Source organism: Camelus dromedarius, chromosome X (assembly GCF_036321535.1).
Source record: "Camelus dromedarius isolate mCamDro1 chromosome X, mCamDro1.pat, whole genome shotgun sequence".
Taxonomy (NCBI): domain Eukaryota; kingdom Metazoa; phylum Chordata; class Mammalia; order Artiodactyla; family Camelidae; genus Camelus; species Camelus dromedarius.
Window position 1 is genome coordinate 18324567 of NC_087472.1, and position 23293 is coordinate 18347859.

Below are 23293 nucleotides of genomic sequence, written 5' to 3' on the forward strand. Positions count from 1 at the left end.
TTACCTTATTGTGGAATTGATGTTTTCAGTACTTAACCCCCACCAAACAGCCCTAGGTTAAAAGTCATGCATTGTCTGCACTTCTGAACATTGATCTATTCTTAGTAAGGGAACCGTAGATCATTTTCACCCAATAAATACTACTCCCTGGGTTAAACTTCCTAAAACAATGCCTTTGTAATTTCATTCCCTATCTTATTCCACTTCATAACTTCATCAACTACAAGATTAGGGCCAAACTATTTTGCCAGTTCAAATCTGGCCTCACCATATTCAGCTGTCCTTATTTACTTCTTACTATGTACACTCTGCCATTGTTCCCTGAAAATGTGCTGGGTTTTGTTTGTTTTCTACCTCCAAGCCTTTTAAACAGCATGGTGCTTCCTCTAAGACACTTTACAAATATTAGCTCATTTAACCTTCAAAACAATCCTATGAGATTGGTAGATGAGAAAAATGAGGCACAAGTGACTTGCCCAGGTGGCAGAGCCAGGATTCAACCTGGGGCAGACTGGATTCAAAGCCAATGGTACTTAACCACTGAAAATATAACTCTTGGTCCCAATGTATTCACTATCTGAAATATCATTCCTTCTCCACTGTTTATTTGAATTTGACTACTCATCCTTCAAGACACAGCTCATACAAGAAGTGTTATTGCTATTCCTTAGCTACTCCATTCCATATTCTTTTCTTTTGCTCTGACACTACATTAGATATTTTTATTTAAATGGCCAATATGTCATCTCCCCAACTAGACAGTGACCTCTTCCTATACTTCCTGTATCCCCCAGAGCTCCTTTCATAGCACAGCCCAAGTGGCAAGTGCTCAATAAATACTTGTTAAATGAACATGTAACTCAAAACTTTGAAAAAGGCATGTTTTGCACACAGCCAAAAAATGTATTTCCAATTCTGCCTACGTTTGGTAAAGTCAAAACACCTATTTACACTCAGCCCCTCACCCTACTCCTCCCACAATTCTTAAAATCCTGTTAAGGATTTCTCTCAATGTCTGTGAAGCACGAACTCTACTGCCAGGGTCCTGCTCTCAAGCACAGAAGCCGTGATAGCAGGTGTCTATCCGCAGGCCTGGTACAGCATCTAGGACACAGAATTGCACAATATAAAAGCGATATGGCGGGATGGGGAGCGCCGAATGATTACTTGTCCCGGAAACAGGGGTTGGGTGGGAAAGCGCCAGCAACCGGTAAAAGACGGAAGTCCACTCCAAATCGGGGAAGCCAGGTGCTCCGACTGGACCTATGGAAAGACTGGAAGTGGACTACAGCCAGAAAATCCGGAAGGCTTAGTACCTAGTAATTAGCGAACTAAAACAGAAGAACAAACCGGTGCTGGGGCCACGTTTTGTGAGATGCTGCCTCACAAAATAATAACAGGTTCATGCCATCGACACAGCAGTAACACCGGCCACAACCGCTAGGTAAAGCGGCCCCACGGGTCCCTCCTTGGACAGCTTTCTGAACCCGCTTGGCGGAACGCGTTGCCAACTACCCGCGGAAACTTGCAAGCAACTCGGGCTGCGGTCTTTGCAAGAGTGAGGGCAGCCAGGCGCATGCGCACAGCTTCTCACCGTGAGGGCCAATCGCAAGGCGGCGCTGAGCACTACGCCTGCGCAGTACGCCTCCTGTCCAGCTTCCCCTTCCCCTGCTCTAGCAGGCCGGCTTAGCTGTCCAATGCCCACCCGGAGCTGGGAGGAGGAGTCTGCGTAGAGTGCGTGTGAAAGGAGCAGGGGGAGCCGGCCGGGGCCCACGGTGTTTGACCCTTCCGTCCGTGCGCAAGAAGAAAGGAAAGGAGGAGGAGTCCAGAGTAGCGGCTGCCGAAATGTTCAGGTGTGGAGGCCTAGCGGCGGGTGCTCTGAAGCAGAAGCTGGCGCCCTTGGTACGGACAGTGTGCGTCCGAGGCCCGAGGCAGAGGAACCGGCTCCCAGGTGACTGACTGACCCATCCCAGGCAACCCCCACCTCTAAGACCAAGGGCCTGGCCTCCACAGGCTCCCCATGACTCTCAGGCCTTCCTCCACCCCACCCCCACCCCGGGAAAAAACTAAACACTCACAATCGCTTGTATTCCGAATTGGCGGGATCCAACCGTGAGTTTCGCAAGCCATGCCGACCTGACCTTCAAGGGATTTGAGCCCAGTAGTCGGCTTGAGGCCTTTCCTGGAAGGGTTTGCAGTTCAGGGATAACAGAACAGCTGGTTGTTTCGTATTGTCCAGTGCCACCTCCCGGCCACCCTAGTCCGCCTTTTTTAGAGTAATGAGGTCAAGTAGACTTTGTCGTTTATCGACTGTAAGATTTGAAGCAGGACGTTTAAGCCCTACGCCTCAGTTCCTTCTGTAAATAAGCGTATTACCTGCCTACCTTCCAAACCCTTGAGGAAATTCATAAGTTTGAGTGCCCAGTGAAACAGAAACAGTGCAGTGCAAGTAAGGAGTCATGGGCTCTGTGCCAGACACCAGGAGGAGTTGGCCCAGAGTTAATTTGAGATATCTAGTCAGTGTAATTCTTAGTGGTCTTTAATGATTCAAAGAAACAATTTGCAGAACGCACTGTCTTTGCCTTCCATGAAGTCATTTCATCAAATTTTAGAGCTGGAAGGGATTTCGTGGTAAAGTTCAACCTACTCATTTTATAGATAATAAACCGGGACACAGAGAGGTGGAATTACTTGCCCAAGGTCACATACCTAATTAATAGGCAGCGCAAAGGATAGTTTGCCAGTCTCTAGGTCCCTAATCCCCTTGCCCCAACTCCACACTGCTTTGTAAAGCTTGACCTCAAAAGGTTAAGAATGAATCTGGTTCACATTTAACCCAGTGTGCATTAGACAGCCTTAAATTTATCTAAACAGGTCTTAGCCTGCTCATCTTCAACCTGCACAATTTCATGGGGGTAAAGAGTTATCCACCCGTAGGAGGTGCTGTTTTGTTGTTGTCCTTGTTGTTGTTTTAAAAATAGATAATCTTTGGCCACTGGAGGATATTCATATTTGCAATGTCAGAAGTTATACTTGATGCCTTTTCAACATGGACTGCCTTCTGGGTGCTTTTTTTTTTAAGTGGAAAATGTTTTCCTTAGATTGTTAGAGTCTTTGGAAATGTGCGTGTGATTAGTTTTTCCAGTTGCGGTGCCCCAAAATGTTTCCTGATGGGTGTACTTGAGGTATGTCCTAAGACATATTGCTCTTGGAACTTAACCTCTGTTAGGTTTTAAACTAATACGCTGCCTATGATGTCATTGATATGGGTTTTGTGAATTGAAATGAGGATGCTCTATGTGCATTGCACAGAAATTTACACAGAAAGTTAGGTAAGCTGAAGATTTTCATCCACGCTGGCCTTTCAAACTTTGTGTACTTATTTTGCTTAAACTCACAACTTTTGCCAGCATTCTGAAGTCTGGCTAAAAGTTCTCACTGATTAAATATGGATTTGCAAAGGTAAATTGATTCATCAGACATTTGAAGGTGGTTGGTGATATTAGAACTACTGAAAGATACTGACTCAAAATGTTCTTTTCCATTGCATGACTGTTTGAAGGCAGTCTGCTGTAGACTATATTCTGAGTTTTTGACATCCATCTTTTTGTATACACTTATTCCTTGTCCTTTGGCCAAGCACCAGAGTATAACATCATTACTTTTAGAAATGGGTGGGGGTAGGGTTACACTTTCAAAAAGAAATGACTGTCATTTTTGGAATTAACCCTGTTTTGTGGCTTGATTACTAATTGCTTTTAATCTGATTTCTTTTTTACATAGTAACATGCATAGGTCAGGAAGAGGCACTGTTTGTTGATATGCCATTTCCCCCTCCTTTTTTCCCTTCCTCCCCACTAGTTATTTGCCAGGATTATAGCAAACTTTAAACCTACCTTGAAATGATCTCCTCCACATCTGTTACCATTGTCAAGTTCGTTTCTATTGTACATTGCCTTTTGCCTTAAAGCCATAATTGCTACTATTTGTTTATCTACTTTATTTAGATGCCCTGCCTCTTTCCAGAAATGATTGAAGGTAATTAATATTCACCACTTTATGTCTGCATTCAGCACTGAGGAGCAGATTGGTTAGGTAATAGATATTTTTTGTTCTGTAATATTTTATTTGGTTACCAAACATTGTGCTGCCCATGTGATCAAACTGATCACTGACCCCTGACCTGAGAGTCAAATGTTTGAATATTTTTCTCTGTTCAGAATCCTTCTCACCTCCTTAAAAAGGAAACTGGACTCCTTGTGGGCAGGGATCCAGACTTCCTGGACACAGCCAAGTAACACTTTTTTTTTTTTGAAGCGTAGAAGATGAGCCTTTACCTACTCTTTCTGCTGAGGTAAAGCTTTCCAGAAGAAAATTTTAGCAAGTCAGCCTTTTCTGTAACCAATTAATACTTTGTATTTTCTAGACATTTTCTAATGGATTAGGGGAGTTGCTACATACTGTAACTTTCTTCTAGATCATGTTTCCAAAACCTGCCTGGTCATATAAATTGAGTGGATGGCCAACCCCAAATTTACTGAATGAGAATCTCCAGGAGAGAGCCTTGGGAATTTTTATTTATATTTAACAAGCCTTTTGATGTAATTCATATAATCACACAAGTTTGGAAACTACTGTTCTGAATGAATAATGACTTTTCCCTCTGTTCCACTGACCTAAGGATTAAAAAAACAAACTGAGCAACCTTGAATCTGGTGATTTATATCAAGCCCATTTTCTGATATTCAGAATAATAGCAGCCATTCTCCCCTCCTAAACTACACACTACCCAAGGACAGGGGTTATGTCCTATTTATTTTTTGTGTCTTAAGCATTCTGTATAGTCTCTGGTACATGGTAAATTCTCAGTGACTGAATCCTAGTACTCTGAAGGGCTTAACTTTGCAGAATAGAGTTAGATTTTTCTGTCATTGAAATCATTTTTCTTCTGGTGCCTTTCTTCAGAGTAGTTCACACAAGAGGCACCTAACTACAATGGACAGATCACGCAGGCTTGTCCCATCTTGTGTTTTATCCATGTCAGAAAAATCAGTTTGACATTCAGAAAACATGACTCAAGAGCATATAGACCTCTTAACCATTTGAGATTCCTCAGTGCCTCAATTGTGTGGATGTATTTCTGGAAAAGGCCTTCTGGGAGTGTGGAAAAACATTATGAAATCTACAGAAATGAATTTGCTGATTTAGGTACTATTCTAATGCTAGTCTGGTAGTGGAGGTTACTAATTTATTATTAAGCAACCTGTAATAAACGGGATCTGGCTAAAACTTCTTTGCAAAAAATTCTTCAAAATGTTCAGCCCTTATCAGTAGAACTGGGAAGAATTTGTATTTCCTTATTTTATTCATTAATTCAAGAAATATTTATTGAGCAAACACCTACAAGAATTGAATCTTTGGACAGTATAATGAATATGGATAACAATATTGTATTATAATATCAGACTTGCTAAGAGACTACATCTTAATTATTCCAACCACTGAAAACAAATGACAATTATATGACATGATAGAGGTTCTAATTATCACTAAAATGGCAGTCTTATTGTATATAAATGTATTAACATTTTTAAAAAAGAATTGAATCTTAAATGTGAGGAAGAAAGCACTGCTGTATGTGTGGTCTGACTGCAGAAAATCTAAAACAAGTAGATTGTACAAGGAAAAGTCAAGGAGTAAGTTGGCTTTCCCATGTTAGTAAAACAAGTGAAAAGGCATGTTTCAGTCATAATGTAAAATTTGCAAAAATTTTGAAGCTATGAGGGGAAAGATGTGGGAATAATTTTGTAGGTAAAAGAAAATTGAAGAGAAAATATAAACATCCATACAATACTTACCACCTTTTACAAATTAAATTCACTATGTAGGTATGTAAAAAGTTAGTTTGTTAATGATAGTATTGTAGTATATTTATTTTCAAGCAATAGTTTAAATATGAACCAGTTTACCTTTTAAAAAAATCAATGTACTTCTAAATGTCCTTTTTCTTTTGCAAATTGAGGCAAAAACTGTAGAACTAACCCAGATTTACACTTTAGTTTTATTAGTTTGTGGAAGGCAAGCAAAAGCAGAATATTATATTAAATTATTATATTAAAACAAAGTTGTTATGATTTCTCGATTTAGGATCTTTTAGAGGGATAAACAGAATTTAAAAAGCATTTATTTTCAGTGAACAAACTTGGGGTGGAGGTACAGGACAAAACTAAATTTGCCGTACTAAATTTAACCATGTGGAACTTTTTCTACCCAGTTTCATTTTCTAAGCTCTGCAAGTTGTCAGGTTCTGTTTCTGATGCTTCATCATTTTTATGGACTTCTAAAAATCGAAAGCTTGCCCAGATTGAGATGAGCTTCTCCACTCTTGCACATGTTTTTATTTTCATGATTTGTTATTTCCACATATAAACCATTTTATTTCATGTGGTGAGGAAGGATTCTAAAGCAGGTAAGAAATTAAAAACAGTAGGAAAAAAATACATTTTCAGTTCTAAGAGTATGGGTCCATAGTCTCTTATCTATAATTCAGAAATCAGAATAGGACTAAAAATCAAGTTTTTGTAACTCATTTGCTAGTAAAACCAGACCTGAGCTGGAGAGGAGCTATTTAGACTCTTTTGTTTATTCCACTGAATGTGATTGGTCATAGAAACAATGTGTGTGACTGGGTAGCTGCTCATTACTGTGCTGGGTGTTACTTACTATATGGTTTATGCACTATATACTTAAACCCTAACAATTCTAAGTTCTGGAATCCACGTGTTCCCAAGGATTTCAGGTAAGAGACTGCAGGCCTGTATTGGATATGTTTTTACCCCTCTGTGCCCTGTAATTGTGAAAGCAAGGGGGAAAGCTCCCTGTTTCTAATCTCTGCAGGTACATATGGAATGGCTTAGCAACACCATTCTGTTTGTTTTAAAACTTGGTCAGACCAGGAACATATCTACTTGCCTGTAGATCAGCGGTTCTCAAAGTGCAGATTGGCAGCCTCAGCATCACCTGGAAGCTTGGTAGGAATTCATATTCTGGAGCCCCATCCCAGATCCTCTGATTAAGAAACTCTGGGGGTAGGTCTGGCCATCGTGTTTTAACAAACCCTCCAGGGGATCCTCATGCATACTCAGGTTTGAGGACCACTGTTCTAGATCAGGATTGGCAAGCTACAGCCCACAGGCCAAACCCATATGCTTTTGTATGCCCCTCAAGCTAAAATTGGTTTTTACATTTTTTAGATGGCTGAGAAAAAAAAATTTTAATAGACTGTTTTTTGACACATGAAAATTATTTAAAATTCACATTTCAGTGTCTATTAGTAAAGTTTTATTGGGACACAGTCACGCCCATTCATTTATATGTTGTGGCTGTTTTTTTGCATCATCAGCAGAATTAAGCAGTTGCAGCAGAGACTGACCTGCAAAGCTGAAAGTATTTGCTATCTGATTCCTTACAGAAAAGGTTTGCAAACCCCTGTTCTAGGTCAGTAGTAAACATGAGGAATATCACAAGCAGAGAAGGTACTGAAACCTTCGTTTATCCGAAAATGCCAGTATCCTCCAGGATGAAAGTCTGTGAAACGCTTACATTTCTGTGTGTGAGCATTGTTATACTCATCAGATCGTTATATAGCTGTACAGAGTTTTTACATCAGCATGATCTGTGTATTATTTGGGAGGACTAAGAGCCAAGTAGTTGGTGGATATTTTAAATTTTGTCATTTAAAAAATATTTCACAATCTTCAGGTCTTTGGGGAAGATAAATTCACCTAAATTTTTTTTTCTGATTTTCTTCTGAGCTTTACCATTTCTGTCTTCCAGGATGTATTGCCTTTCACACAAGACAGAACTAGTTAGATTGTGTTGCAGGAGTTTATTATTTTATGCAAAGTTTGAGCCAGCCATTTAGATTACTCCTTAAGTGGTCATTAGAGTGTCCCAGGTAGCCTGTAGTTAACTTGTTATATCTATCTATTCGGTCACCTCTCCGTGTTTACTTCATTTACGGTGAAGATGTGAAGAGAGAAGTATTTGATGAACTGCCCATATGGTTTTCATTATCTTTCCTGGAAGCTATAAATTCCTCCCTGGACAGCATTAAATTGTACTCTTAAAAACATTCTAACAACTTAAAAGAGTGTACATTCTGATATCTGTTGTATTTGTGTGAACAGTTTTGATGATTTTTTTTCTTGGTCATTTAACAGTGAGTATCACGCAGCCCAATGGGGAGTTAAGTCTTTACTTGTACAATGCGTTAACGTTTAGTCATAAACATGTATTAACTATTTTATTTCTGTATGTGTGTGTGTCTTAATAAATTGTGTTCCTTAGGCAACTTGTTCCAGCGATGGCATGTTCCTCTAGAACTCCAGATGACAAGACAAATGGCTAGCTCTGGTGCATCAGGGGGCAAAATCGATAATTCTGTGTTAGTCCTTATTGTGGGCTTATCAACAATAGGAGCTGGTGCATATGTAAGTAGAAAAGCAGCTTGTGTAAAGAAGCTGCCAAACAGCTCCCACTAATAGACTCAGTACTACTCTGCTTAAGACTTTTACAACTAATTCCCCTTTCTCCTTTTGGAAGAATTTCCAAAAAGCCTTCCTTAAAGTGCCTACTGTCAAATATCCTATGAGAGCTAATTTGAGAATGACTGAAATTTAATCTCACGTTGATTATCTTTGCTCTTTTCACTTGTCTTTTTGCTCTTTACTTGAAAGCCACTGCATTTTCTTAGATTTGACTAATCCACAAAATTGTACCCTTTCCATTGGATGTGACACACTAACCTGTGAATAAGGTCAAAATTCATTGCAGCCCCTTAGCACAATATTTGATTTTGACCCATTTGTCAGATATTTTATTTTTCCTTAGCTTGGGCTAATAAACATTTTAAAACAACAACCTTCAATCCAAAATATTAAGCATTCCTGAAAAGAAAACTACCCCTGAATCTCACCCAAAGACTAAATTATAGAAGTAGGCCTAGTATCTCTAATTGTAGGATGGAGTTTGTGTGAGGTGAAAAACATGGTTTTAACTGCTATATGGTATTAATACAATAATATCTCCTTAAATGAACTCTGATCAGTTTAGTTGGTCACAGAGGAATTATTCTGTGGGAGTTTTTTTTAACTTGGCAAGGTTTACTGTGACTAAGCAGATCAGGCTGAAGTTGGATCATGTAAGGTTGAGTGAACCAACTTAGATAACACCTAGTAACACCCTTGATTGAAGAAAGCTGTTTGTTTTACTTATTGAGAGCAAGTGGTTGGACGACATTACAATTTTAGTTCTCTCTACGTTGGTAAGATAATGACCTTTTCTTTGTTCCTTGATCACTAGGCTTAAAAAAGTGGAGTAGGGGGGGACATGAAAATTATTTGAAGTTACCTAGATCATCATTCCCTGACCTAACTCCCAAATGCACAAGAAAAGTAAACAACTCTTGCCAGTTGTGAGTCAAATCAGAGTAAGAAATAGGTAAGCTCTGTCTGGTAACAGACTTTGAAAAATATATATTCTCCTCCAATCCTGGAGCAACATTTTTTTCTTTCTGAGCACAGGGTAACCAAAAATGTTCCCTGCCTTTGTGTTGAATGTTTCTTCATTAATACTTAGTGCTTTTTCTATTTCCCTTTGTTTCTTTCTTGGCCTTATCTTTACCTACAGTTGTGCAGTGTCATCACCTAGGATCCCCTTCTAGATCACTAGCGTCTACAGGTGCTTCTGGGAAAGATGGCAGCAGCCTAGTATACTTCTTAATTGTAGGAGCAACAATCACTGGGGCAGGAGTTTATTATGTAAGATACTTAACACTAAAATATATTTTGGGGTAGGGTGGGTGAGACCATGGCACTAATAAAAACTTGATCCATTAGAATATGATGAAATATTCACAGCATGTGCTTTCTAGGTATTTATTAAAGGGACATTGTCAGTCACTAAGGAGTCCTCAAATCTCATTCTTCAAACTGTTGAATTCTTACCGGATATATCTAAAGCCATACATTTAATGATTATTATAAATCCTCATCATCAACCCTTTCTTTGAAACTTTTGCCAACTTCATACTTCTTTTTTATGATGCTACGTTATATTGTGCTTTAGTGCTGCATACCTAACAAGACAGTCTCAAAGAGTAAACATTGAATAAGCAAGTAAAGGTAACTTGAACACCATCCATTTTGAATTATTTTAGGTAAAATGTAATTTTTGTGTTTTTGTGGGAAACAATAAATTAACCCTACTTTTATCATGAAAAGGCATTTTACTGAATGCTTCTGAGGAGGTCCAAAAAGCCATAGAAATTGCAGTGTTCTCCCCACTCACCCCCAGCCTCTATTTCAAGTAAATTCATTTGGCAGTGTCCCTTTTGTAATCTGTAATTTGGTCAAACTAGTGGCTGAAGTGGTACAAGCTAACGCATTCGTGTAGATTGCTTTCTTAAATTCCTCTCATTCATAATTCAGATACTACCCTCTAAACCTTAACTTTTCCGTTTCATAACTCCCTCAGTTTTTCCCATCAGTTCCACCCCATTCATTCAGAAATAGATTTGAAGTGTTTGCATTTGATATGTTTGTAACAATTGAAACCTCTTAAACCTCTGGTTTATATTGCTGTACCAGAGTTGGATGGCCTCTGCAGATCTGGCCAGGTGAAGCTCTTGATGCCAGGCCACGAGACAGGGCCAGTCACTGTTGCTTTCTCCTGCCTTAGAAATGTCTGCGAAGCACAAGTTCCTCTCAAGCCATTCAGTTAAATGCCTCATTTACCTCTGTGTTTATCCAACACTGGTAATAATAAAGCTGCTATATTATAGTGGTTTTAGGTTAAATGATAAGCTTTTGTCTACCTATAACTGTTATCAAACTATTTTGTGTTGTTTTATATTAGGTTTTGAATCATTTAAGACATCCTCTGAGGTGGCTGAGATTTGTCAGTGAGCAGAGCCATAGTGGCCTTTAGAAAAGCTACCTGCTAACATATGTCATAAATTTGTAGTTTTTCTTAACCTGACATGTATTCATGTCACTAACTGGAAATCTGCAAACTGGGAAGACAGAGACACGTGGGGGAAAGGTAAATTTTTATTTAGTATGTTTGTTTAAACTTATTTTTATATCAGGACATTAACTTAAAGCTAAATATATAAATATATATATATATATATATATGACAAACCTCTTGTTCTTTCCCCACTAAACCTCAAGATATTTATTGGTCTGCTCTTCCCCTTGTGTGCAAAGCCATTAGGAGGTGTGAGAGGGCCTAGGCTAATTTTGGATATCCCTCTCAGTGTGACACTGACCCCAGCTTATTTCTCTGTTCACTCATGTTGACCAGCTTAAGCCATCTTTTGAGGTAAAAGTCCCTTTCTTAAAATAAATATTTTTTAAGGAATGCATAAATGCTGGACTTGTGTATAGCATCTGATGCCAAGATAAAAACTTTCTTCCTGAAATTAATGTTAGTTGAATTCAAGGATTTGATTAATTTACTACTAAATTAACAGAATAACCATTGTCTTTTAACATACAGTACTTAGTTTTCCAGTCCATTTTTATCATATGTTAGATGTTTCCAGGCTGATAAATGTCAGGCTCAGGTCTGAGGGTCCAGGTTCCTTATTGCAGCACATTGCCTAGTGGGCTACTCTGTAAGGGACTTATAGAAGATTCTTAGAACATGTTTTTATGCCTCTGATTGTCCTTACCTTTTCCTCCAATTAGTTAATAATCTGGGATTTCAACTGACATACAGTCGCTTAAATGAATTCCTGTCTTGTTGACCCTATGGGGTACAAAAGAGCAAAACTTTAATTAAAACAAGTCATTCTTGCCTACTGCTTTTTTTTTAAATCTTCAATAAATTCTGATGCTGTATTTTTAAAAAAAACTAGTCAATGGTAAGGTACCCTTCAATTTGAAAGGATAGAGAAAATAGTATATTTGAAATACAATAGGTGTTTAAGTGACATGCGTGACCTTTAATAAATATCGGAGTGTCATGAAAGGGTAGGCCATCGAGGGAAAGACAGTTACTCTGTTTCTCTAGGACATCGGCGGTCATGCTTCAGGGCATTATCTGAGTACGCAGCAAAACTTGGGACATCTACCAGGAAAACTTATGTCCCAGCTTCCTACCTAGGACCATATAGATTGGTTTCACAGCTAGTATCCAGCATCGTCCAAAACCCCTTTTATAAAGTTTAGCTCTTCCTAGCACTTTATTCTTCTAGTATAAAAATGTTTTTCTTTTTTCTTTAGCTGTACCTTCAGAATTAACTATGAGGAAAATTCTTCACGTAGAGCCTAAGGAAATCTGAAACTGGAACACTTTCATCTGCTTACCTGTATTCTTTCCACACCAAGTGTGTACACACTCAGTATTTTTTATTTCTTAAGAAAATAATTGTACCTTAGTGATTCTAACATAGAAGAATTTATCTCATGTAGACAAAAGCTTCTCATTTAATTGAACGATAATGAATGTTACTTATTGTATGAGCTAGCTAGGTGTATGATGAAATAAATTTTCTCTATCTTTGGGTCTACAGGCCTACAAGACAATAAAAGATGACAAGAAAAGATACAATGAAAGAATTTCAGGATTAGGGTTGACACCAGAAGAGAAACAGAAAAGGGCCACATCATCTGGTGAGTATGATTTCAGACTCAATAAGTAAAGGGAAAGTCATCAACAGTCTTGTAGACACGATGACGCTATAAAATTGTGAGCGTCCAGAAACTATGGTATTATCCCAGACATGGAAGCAGTTTGTTACAGTGTTTGACTGGAATTTGGGTTTGAGAATAAAATTAGTGGTAGTTATGATTGGTTGTTTTTCTTTCTGTTAGACTCTTAAAAGGCAAGCTTAAAATAAAAAAGGCAAGCCTGGCAAGGGAAATTATTGGAAAAGAGATGAAGGACTTTTTTTTTTCAGTGAGGGCGTTCTTCTGGTCTGTTCTGTTCTCCTTTTGAATTCTTGGAGTTTCGAGTTATTAAAGATATATTTGTTTTCCTAAAGCATATAGTGCTAGCCGTCACTTCCATTCCACACCACTTGACTTTTCAGAGAGGAATGTTCTAATCCTTTCGTAAGCCTCACAACTCTGGGTGGGTGATTTCCATTGCTTTCTTCCATAACATCTTCTTATTCTTGAACATTGTTTAATAATCCCCACTTCATCTGCTGACAAAAGGTGAAACTGAACTTGATATTTTCCTGTTGGTCATTAAGAAATTAATGGGAAGGATGGAAGCTTTATAATGTATACTTTCTAATATACTTTAGAAATAGCTAAACATTTAATCGGTTCTAGTTCTGAGAGACTTAATGAATGATATTGGCGAAATCATTCACCTCTATTTTGGATATTTTTCACTTGTGAAATGAAAGGAATGCTTGCTTTTCCTGTCCTATCTGAATGCTGTGAAATTTGATAAGATTCATGTAGCTGCAGTGTTTACTAGCTTTTTATGTAAAGGATTGAGTCAAGTGCAAGGTGGTTTTTTTGTTTTGTTTTGTTTTGTTTTGTTTTGATAGTGGCAAGGAGTCATCTGAGACTTTTAAAAAAGTCACCCTGTCTGGTCTTTTGCTTACAGCTCCAGAAGGAGAGCCAGTTCCTCAAGTCAAGGTACCAAGTCATGTTCCGTTCCTACTCATCGGTGGAGGCACTGCTGCTTTTGCTGCAGCCAGATCCATCCGGGCTCGGGATCCTGGGGCCAGGGTAAGGCACACATTGTCCCGCTTGGCACGGAGGGTGCATTCTGCAAGTATTTAGCCAGTGTGAACACTTAGACATTTGCCTGTTAAATGGCTGGACTGTGGTCAGTATCATTATTTTGTGTCTGAAGGTACTGATTGTATCTGAAGATCCTGAGCTGCCATACATGCGACCTCCTCTTTCAAAAGAACTGTGGTTTTCAGATGATCCAAATGTCACAAAGACACTGCGATTCAAACAATGGAATGGAAAAGAAAGAAGGTTCGTTCACTTATGTAAAATGGGCCCGACTAGCAACTTCAACTAAGCACAGGGAGTGGGTCCGGATTTTGCATGAACCACGTTCAGTGCATGGGATAGATGATTTGGCTGCACACTGGAGTCCACTGCAGTACACACTTGGTACAGCTCAGATGCAACAGGCTATAGTGGTCCTGGATTCTGTTAATCGGATCTACCAACAAGTGAAGATGTAATGTTGGCCTCCAAAGTACTAATGCTCCTGTTTCCAGGACCTTTATGTTAGACTTCAGTGAAGAGCAGCTCGGCCTGTGTTGTCACTTCTTTATACTTGCCTAGTCATGTCCCATAAAAGCAAAAACAAATGAAAAAAGAAAGGACACTGTTCTATGGGACTTTTTTTTGACGCCCTAGCAGGCATTCAGAATTGCAGGGACCACTAGAATGGAGAACTTCTTTATTAAAATGTTTGCTTGAGAGACTTGGAAATAGAGGTCCAGAAGCCTTTTCCTTTAAAAAAAAAAAAACTCCTTGGATCTCCTGGTTCCAGTACCATGTTCTTTGGGTATCAATTTTTTTCTCATTAGTGGATTCCTTTGACACTGGACTAAATTTTACAAATCTGCCTGCCTCCCTTACCTCCATTATCATGTTCTCTTCCCAATCAAGATGCATACTTCCACTGATGTTACCCATCCCTTAATTAATACTTCATACTTAATGTCTACTGTTTGAAGCAAAGTCATCTCAGAGGCTAGACCTAGTTGTCCATTGACCAGTGCCATTCTGGACAGCTCATTTGGGTGGATGTGTGAATACCAGCTCCTTGGACACTCCTCTTGTTCTAACTTTGAAATGAACCTAAATCCAGAGCAGGGTTTCTCAACCTCAGCACTACTGACATTTAGGGTTGGATAATTGTTGTGGAGGCTGGACTGTGCATTATAGGATGTTTAACAGCATCCCTGGCCACTACCTACTAGACAGCAGAAGCATCCCTCCCACAAAGCTGTTCCAGCCAAAAATGTCTCCAGACATTGTCAGATGTCCCTGGGAGGCAAAACTGCCCCAAGGTTTAGACTCACTGGTCTAAAATACCTCTGTATAAGTAAGTCATGGCCAAGATTTAGTGGCCTTGGAGACTTACTTTGGAAAATGGTCCTAAAAGATTTTCATGACAGAAACAATTTTACTAAAGCTCCAGTGGACGGTAATAGCAGTTCCAGGAACTTAAAACGCTTTCTCCCTTTTCTCTGTACAGCATATATTTCCAGCCACCTTCCTTCTATGTCTCTGCTCAGGACCTGCCTCACATTGAGAATGGTGGTGTGGCTGTCCTCACTGGGAAGAAGGTGAGCTATAGGCTGCTTCCTTTGTCGGGCTCCACATATGTGCCCATGTGGGCAGCGAGTATGGTGACTTGTATTCCCACTACCATTGATGTCCTGCCATTGTCGTTCATTAAAGAAGGATCGAATCACTTTAGGTTTAACACTACCAGTCTACACTAATTAGTGTGTCTTCCTGGAGGAAGCACTACTCATAAGCCTAGAGTAGCACGCCAGCTAAACTTTCCCAGGGAAGTCAGATCATTGAAGACCGTGACTCTGAAGCTGTTCCTTCTCCTGATTTGCTCCTCTGCCCTTCTTCTTCCTGTTTTTCCCCTCTACTATTTCTTTGGGATTATTGATGATAGGGGACTGACAAATGTATATTATTCAGGATAGTAAAATAGTTCAGGCATAACATCAGCATGGAAAATATTATTAGACTTTACAAAGGTGAGTGCCTAAGTATTGGGGGCAGTTCCTGGAGGGCATTTAGGGTCTAGGGAGGGTTTTGTTTTGTTGTATTGTTTTGTTTTTGTTAATAGGAGGTCTAGAGTGTGCTTGTAAACTAATGGCAGTGTTCCAGGAGAGAGAGGGAAGGATTATCAGAAGGAGCAAAGCCCAGAGCAGATGGGATCCAGAGCACAAGTGGAGGGAGGCATTGACCTTTGATAGGGATGGGCCTACTTCTATAAGGGAATGTTAGGCAGAGAAGATCGATATGAGTTTGTGGAAAAGCTGGTAAGAAGACATTATGTATTAAGTATTCCCTATGTGTAAATAACACACAGGCCCTGCCCTCTAGGGACTAACAGAAACATGAACAAATAATCACAACACATAGATTTTGAGTAAGAAAGAAATTCAGTACATTGTGGGAATTACTGGGAAGTGTGCCCAGTACAATGATGGTTTCATGGAAGGCTTCCTGGAGAAGGCAGTCTTATAAAATGAGAAAACTTATGGAATGAAGAGGCATTCACCAGATTAGAGGAAAATGAAGAGCATTCAGGTAAAAACAAATAGCATAAGCAAAAGCACAAGGGTATGAAAAAAGCATGTTTGGTGCAGGGAAACACAAGCAGCGAGGTACTGATACAGCAGAAAGTACAAGTTAAGGAGTGGCAGGAGGTGAAACCAAGAAGTTATACAGGGACCTGATTGTGGAGAGCTCTGTCGTGTGAAAGAGCTTGAGTTTTATCCCATCGTCACCAAGGATCTGTTGAGTTTTAGGCAAGGATATGAAACAGTTGAGTTGAATTATAAGTAATCACTCTGTTGGCTGTGAGGAAGATGGATCTCAGGGGGACAAGACTAGAGATAGACCATTTTGAAGACTATTATAACCATCCAGACGAGCGGTGATAGGAGCCCAAATGAGGGCTGTAGTAGTGATGATGTAGTAGTGTAGTAGTGAGGATGAGGATGATGATAAAGGGGTAATAAGCACAGCTTTAAAATGCTTTACGTGTATTACATCATGTTGTCCTCACAGTAATCTTACAAGGTACGTACTATCATTATTTCCATTTTATAGAGAAAGTGAGATTAAAAAGAGGTCAAGCAACTTGCTCAAGATCACATAGCTGATAAGTGGTGGAGATAGAATTTGAGCCCAGATCTTTCTGATTGGAGAATTCTGATTCCAGAACCCAAGCTCTTAATAACAACATTGTATAGCTTCCCAACAGAAAGGTGGTGGAGAGTGGGGAGCAGACTGGAGGCATGCTTAGGAGGCCAACTTGGCAGGGCATGGTGACTGACTGAAGGTGGAACACAAGGAGGGTGGGGGATGCAAAAGTGACTTTCTAATTTCCAGCTTGTGGTAGATGGTGGTACACCCCCACCTGAGAGAGACATGGCAAGAGGAAGACCTAGTTTAAGGGGGAGATAAAATTTAGTTTGCAACTGTTAAGTATGAAGTGGAAATCTGTGTGGAGATGTCCTGAGGGCAGTTGGGTACATGACTAAATGTGCAGAGGAGGGGTCTGGGCTCAGTAGAGATTTGGGAATCATCTGCATATGTGTAGGAGCTGAAACCATGAGAGCAGGTGAGGCCTCCCGCAGAGAACTGAAGTCGTCCGAAGAAGAGTGAGGCAAGGATAGAACCCTGGGGAACCCAACTTTTAGGAAACAGGCTTAAGAAAAAGTGTCCACAAAGGAGACTAGGAAAAATTTGAAAGGGCAGTATGTCAGGAGCCCAAGGCAGGGGCCAAGCTTGGAGAGAGTTTCAAGAAGTAGGATGTGATTCATAGTATTACTGCAGCAAAAGAAGCTGCTAAGAAAAGAATTGTAAAATGACCCATTATGTTTAGCTGTTCAAATATCATCGTGGAGTTAGAGAAGAGGATAAACTACTCTTTCAGGAAGTTTACATGAGAAAACGGAGATGGCATTGGACAGAAACTTGAGGAGGACAGAGAATCAAAGGTGGGGCATTTAGGATGGTACAGACTTAAACATGTTAATGGGCTGAGGTCTAAGATGTCAGGAGAGAGAGGTGGGGAGTGAGTGAGTGACTAATACGGGAATGTTCTGGGAGTGAAAAGAAGGGTTGGGGGTCAGGCATAGAAACAGAACAGAAAGGCCACCTCATCCCAGAAGCTACAAGAAAGGAAGTCAAGTTTTTGTTCAGGGGTTAGGAGGTGGGAACTGTTACGGGAAGCTGAGGAAAATCACATTAATGGCTTTGCTTATTTTTTCAATAAACTAGGATACCAGTTGGTTATCTGAGAGTGAGCGGCTTGACAGTTGAGTCGAGGGTTGGATTGAAGAGGGCACTTACCCAGGACAAATCAAAGGCGGCTAAAGAAGCTACTCACCCATCCAGACTCAGTTTATGTCATTGCCCCTGGAAAGCTTGATTAGGTGCACCTGTCATATGTTTCTAGTGCAGTCTGCACTGCCCTTACCAGAGGATTTCTCACTCTTGATTGTCGTGCTTGTTAAATTGTCTGTCTTGGCTACTACACTCTGAAGGCAGAAAGGTATCTTTTTCTAAACATTATGTCCCCAGCATGTAACACAGTGCCCAGCACACACTAGGTGCTTAATAAATATGCCTCGAATGAATGGTCTCATTGCTAGTAAGGAGTGGAGCAGAGACAAAAACCCGTCTCTGACTCCAAAGCTCAAGCTCTTCACCATAAGAAGGAGCAAGGTGCAACGGACTTCGGGGTGCTGGCAGAAGCAGTGTGAATGGTCTACTGTAGGCCCAGATTACTAGGAATGAAACAGCCCGCTGGGTAAATAGAGAAAATCAAAAGCAAGTATAGGTGACAGTGAGACTGAGAGAAAACTGGAAGGATGGAAAATGGTGACAGAGTGAGATATATAAGGTGGAAGTACAAGTCTGAGATAGAATTCTGCATGTGACTCAGGGGAAGAGTATGATCCAGGTGCCAAGGACTTCAGTGGATGAGGCGTGACCAGAAGGAGGCTGGATGACACTGATTGATAGAGATATAGGTTGATGTCTCTTAGAGGGGATGAGAGGGTACAAGAGTAACCTGCAGCCAGCAGCAGCCAGCACCGTCTCCTGGCCTTGTGACGGGGAGGAGTGTGGGTGAGTGAGCAGTCTCTACGTATGAGCTGTCTGGGAGGGTGGGGAGCTCAGTTTTAGTGAAAGCTAGAAGTTGGAGAAAGCATCCCTCAAAAATGTTGAGGATGTGGGAGAATTGTTTACAAAGAAGCAAGAGTCCCAAAGAGCCAGGCAGAAAATTCTGTCCCTGTTCTCCATTTCCACAAATTGGGCAGGAACTTTGAGACAGTGGGGATTTGCTCTGATGTTGGCTGCTTAGGAAATTATGACCACTTAGAGGAACTGGGTACCAGAAACTGTAGTGCCAGTGATTACTTACAAATGGTTTCTTAAGGATCACCTTTGGTCAAGAACTAACTCTTCTCATTGTGCTGACGGCTGATAGGTACAGGGTTCCTTTTGGGGGTGATGGAAATGGTCCAGAATTATATAGTGGTGACGGTTGCACAACCTTGTGAATATACTAAAGACCACTGAATTGTATGTTTCAATATGGTGAATTTTATGTAATGGGGATTATATATCAGTTTTTAAAATTTTTAGCTAAATTTATCCCTGTATCTTTCTGTGCATATGTGTGTGACTACCAGGTAGTACAGCTGGATGTGAGAGGCAACACGGCGAAACTTAACGATGGCTCTCAAATAACCTATGAAAAGTGCTTGATTGCAACAGGTGAGTATTTCTGGAGGTGACTTTCTTCCCTGATACAGCTCCCTCAAATTTTAGTATAAAGGCACTACTCAATCTTAAGAAAATCAAAACCCAAACTCTCTGAAGTGGGTGTCTTTTGGTGCAAAGCTGGGCTGACTGCAAGCACCTGATCAACAGCCCCTCTGCATTAGCCTTACTGTTCCTTCTGGCAAAGGCATGGATGGATATTGAAGAGGATTGCCTTGTTTTTTTGTCTCCTTGCTTAGCCCTTAACCCTGGCCCTCTGCCCTGAAAGTGAGATAGCCTCATGGCTTCACTGCCAGTTCCAGTCAGAAATCAAGAGAAGAAACTGAAGCTGTTGCTTAAACAAATGTAGCTGTCCTGTCTGATGAATCCTCATGAGAAACTCAAAGAGAAGGGGAAGCAAAAAGTGAGGCCTTCTGGCCATCTATGAGGAAGGTGGGCCCTTTGAAGAGAGACTCTCAAATCTGCTTCTCAAAGGAAATTGATAAAGCCCACTGTGGGGCGAGCTGAAGGAAAACAAAGCCTCATATCCTGTTGATAACTGCTGTACACACCACAGCACCACCTTTGTCGGGGGATCGTCTGGGCTAGCTCCGGCCTGTTGGGCTAAAGAGTTTTTCTCTTGTTTCCAGGAGGCACTCCAAGAAGTCTGTCTGCCATTGATAGGGCTGGGGCGGAGGTGAGGAGTAGAACGACACTTTTCAGAAAGGTAATTGCTTTAATGCTTTCGTTGTGTTGGCTTTGAAGAGGTAACATAATCTTGTGGTCCCCAAGTACCCACCCAGGAATTGGGAGATCCAAGTTCTATTTATGGCTCTTCGGCAGACTTGTTATCTGGCCTTGAGCAAGTCACTTCCTCTCTCTGCACCTCAAATACCTCACTCGAGGGTTTTAAGCTCCTAGGAGAAAAAAACATTTAGTGTTTTTTTTTCTTTATTGCTTTGTATAGTTCCTTCTGATCGCCCTTCCATAGCTGTTTTTTCCTGATGCGTTTGAGTCATTGGAACTCCATATAGCCTCTTGGCATTTTTCATTGCAAGTGCTATTGTGGAGACTTTAGGGGGGAAAAGAGTATCTAAGTGAAAAAGGAAAGGGGGTTTTGCTTCTTAACACCATGCTTTACATATGAAAACTGCAGAAAGTTTTCAGCCGCTGCTATGGGTATTTGAAAAGATTTGTACTATCCTTTAAGTTCTTAATGCAACAAGGTTTGTCACCCTCAGCACCATTGACATTTTGGACTGGATAACTGTTTGTTGTGAGGGGCTATCCTGTGTGTCGTAGGGTGTTTAGCAGTGTCCCTGGACTCTACCCGTTAGCTGCAAGTATAGTCCCCTCCCGCCCCAGTTGTGACAGCCAAAAATGTCTCCAGACATTGCCAGATGTCTCCTGAGGGAGAGAGGGCATATTGGCCCCTAGTTGGGAACCACAGTTACTAGAAAGAGTGTTACATTGGAGAAAGAAATTTACATCAATAAAATAGAGGCTGTAATTAAGCCAGTTGATTATAAGAAGATATTATATGTAAATTAATGTTGTCAAAGATTTAGCAGAAAATATTTCCTGATATTATTACCCTGTGCCCCTTTGGGAAATCAATGGACTAAACTGGTGTGATCCTGCAGATTGGAGACTTTAGAACCTTAGAGAAGATTTCCCGGGAAGTCAAGTCGATTACGATAATCGGTGGGGGCTTCCTTGGTAGCGAACTGGCCTGTGCTCTTGGCAGAAAGGGTGAGTATTGGGGAGTGACCTTGATTTTCTTTCTCTGGTCTGATGTCACATGCTTTTCAGAGATGCACTTGCCAGGATCAGTAGAAAGAGTTTGATTAAGGTTTATACGCTGAAAAACTAATCACTGAGCTTAGTTCTAATGAGGGATGCCTTAGTGACCGAAAAGCTGTCATTTGAGTGGCTGAGCAGCACTGTTTTCTTTCCTTCCCTCTCACCTCTAGGCCAGGACTCCTTAGAAATAAAACATTAAGGAAAGTTAGTTATTAAGATGGTAAGGGCAATATAGACTACAGAAGTGTATGTATCTTTGAACTGCTGCTCCCTGTAAAAGTCAGAGACTTCCTTCAGACACACGATGATTCCAGCTTGACAGATCTGTGAGTTTCAGTATGAATGTTCTGTGGCAACTATTTTTCTTAATGTTATTTTTCAGCTGTGTGAAGTCAGGGCATCTTCTCGGGAGGGCGCTTACTATTCAGAGTTTGCAAGGCACGTGTGTAAGTCTCGGTGTAAGTGCACTGAGTTCACAGTATGTAGTTGAATCCAGGGGCAAGTTCTGGCACCTGTCGTATTTGCCTTCTGGATGCCCTTGTGCCCTTGTGCCCTAGTGCCCCACAAATGGGAGCGCTGGCCTGGGTCGTGGCATCGCCCTGTGTGCAATAAATTGCTGCCTGCGGCTCCTTTACCTCTCTTCCTGTCTTCCTAGGATTGGCTTTTGCCTCTTGCTATACCTACTCTCTTTCTTCTTCCCAGCTCGAGCCTCAGGCACAGAAGTGATTCAGCTCTTCCCTGAGAAAGGAAATATGGGAAAGATCCTCCCCGAATACCTCAGCAACTGGACCATGGAAAAAGTCAGACGAGGTAGACACTCTTTGCACATGCTCCCACTCTTGCCTTGAGTTAGGACTAAGGCAAAGTTTGCTTCTTTGGGAACCCCCTTGACATAAGGCATAGCAGCCAGCAGATGAAATGTTTCCATCATTCTCCAGTCAGCCAGCTTCTTGTAGGTGTTCTGAGTCTGATACACCAGATTCCTGGAAGCGCTAGAAGTGAACTGTGGGTGTAGGTGCTCGTGGCTCTCCAAGGCTGCCTGCGTACTGATCATTACTGGTTTTATGACGGGGGATGCCTCTCGTCAGCTGCTCTCGTCATGAAGGTGGTAGGCCCACAGGCTCAGCCTCAGGTCTTGTTTGCCTTTACAGAGGGGGTTGAGGTGCTGCCCAATGCTATTGTGCAATCAGTTGGAGTCAGCGGTGGCAAGTTACTCATCAAGCTGAAAGATGGCCGGAAGGTAAGGAGGGGAAGACAGGCTGCCAGAAGACCTTCCAACCCTGCCCTCCCCTTTCCTCATTCTTACTCCTTCATTTGATACTGGTAGATTAGTTTTCTTGGCAGCTGCCATTAACCTGTCATAATTTTCTGAATGAACTGTCTGTCCTCCACTAAAATAAAAATGATGAGAGCCAGACCAGACACACAGGAACCATTTCCCATTGCTCCCTTCTATCTGTATCACAGATTTTTGAGACCTTACTGGGGTGGCAGATTTCTATTCAGATGACAGGGAATATGTCTGTGCAGAGGGGGTGGCACTTTATAAAATGAAACTTAAAATGTGTTCTGTTTACCAGAGTTAACCAATGATTTTTTCATAAAGCCCCAATTCTTGATGACATGATGTACAGTTGCTCTGTCCACAGGTATATGTGGAAACTGTGATAACTGACTAAATTATTTCATTTTGTCCTCAGGTGGAAACTGACCACATAGTGGCAGCTGTGGGCCTGGAGCCCAATGTTGAATTGGCCAAGACTGGCGGGCTAGAGATAGACTCTGATTTTGGTGGCTTCCGGGTAAATGCAGAGCTCCAGGCCCGCTCGAACATCTGGGTGGTAAGTGTGCAATGATGGCCTGACCAAGCCTGAGAGCAGGTCTGCCTGGTGGTGTGTGACAGCTTAGCAGCAGCTCACCCACATAGGGTCAGCGTGTTTGGAGGCCAAGAGTGGAGAGCAGAAACACGT

The 23293-nt window shown here is 41.1% G+C and overlaps 1 protein-coding gene across 2 annotated transcripts in view; it reads left to right on the forward strand.

Annotated features, from left to right (window-relative positions):
- The first annotated feature begins 1659 nt into the window (after nt 1-1659).
- Nucleotides 1660-23293, forward strand: part of AIFM1 (apoptosis inducing factor mitochondria associated 1) — a 28095-nt gene continuing 6461 nt past the window's right edge. The window contains exons 1-12 of one of the 2 annotated variants that reach the window (XM_031446579.2): nt 1660-1951; nt 9691-9821; nt 12581-12680; nt 13630-13754; nt 13882-14012; nt 15253-15343; nt 19451-19535; nt 20171-20247; nt 21164-21272; nt 22026-22133; nt 22475-22563; nt 23024-23164. In XM_031446579.2, coding sequence (XP_031302439.1) covers nt 1846-1951; nt 9691-9821; nt 12581-12680; nt 13630-13754; nt 13882-14012; nt 15253-15343; nt 19451-19535; nt 20171-20247; nt 21164-21272; nt 22026-22133; nt 22475-22563; nt 23024-23164 — 1293 coding nt within the window. In that variant the 5' untranslated portion in view covers nt 1660-1845. Of the gene's footprint in view, nt 1952-8349; nt 8493-9690; nt 9822-12580; nt 12681-13629; nt 13755-13881; nt 14013-15252; nt 15344-19450; nt 19536-20170; nt 20248-21163; nt 21273-22025; nt 22134-22474; nt 22564-23023; nt 23165-23293 lie in introns of both variants that reach the window. The other variant, XM_010991564.3, reaches the window with a different exon arrangement.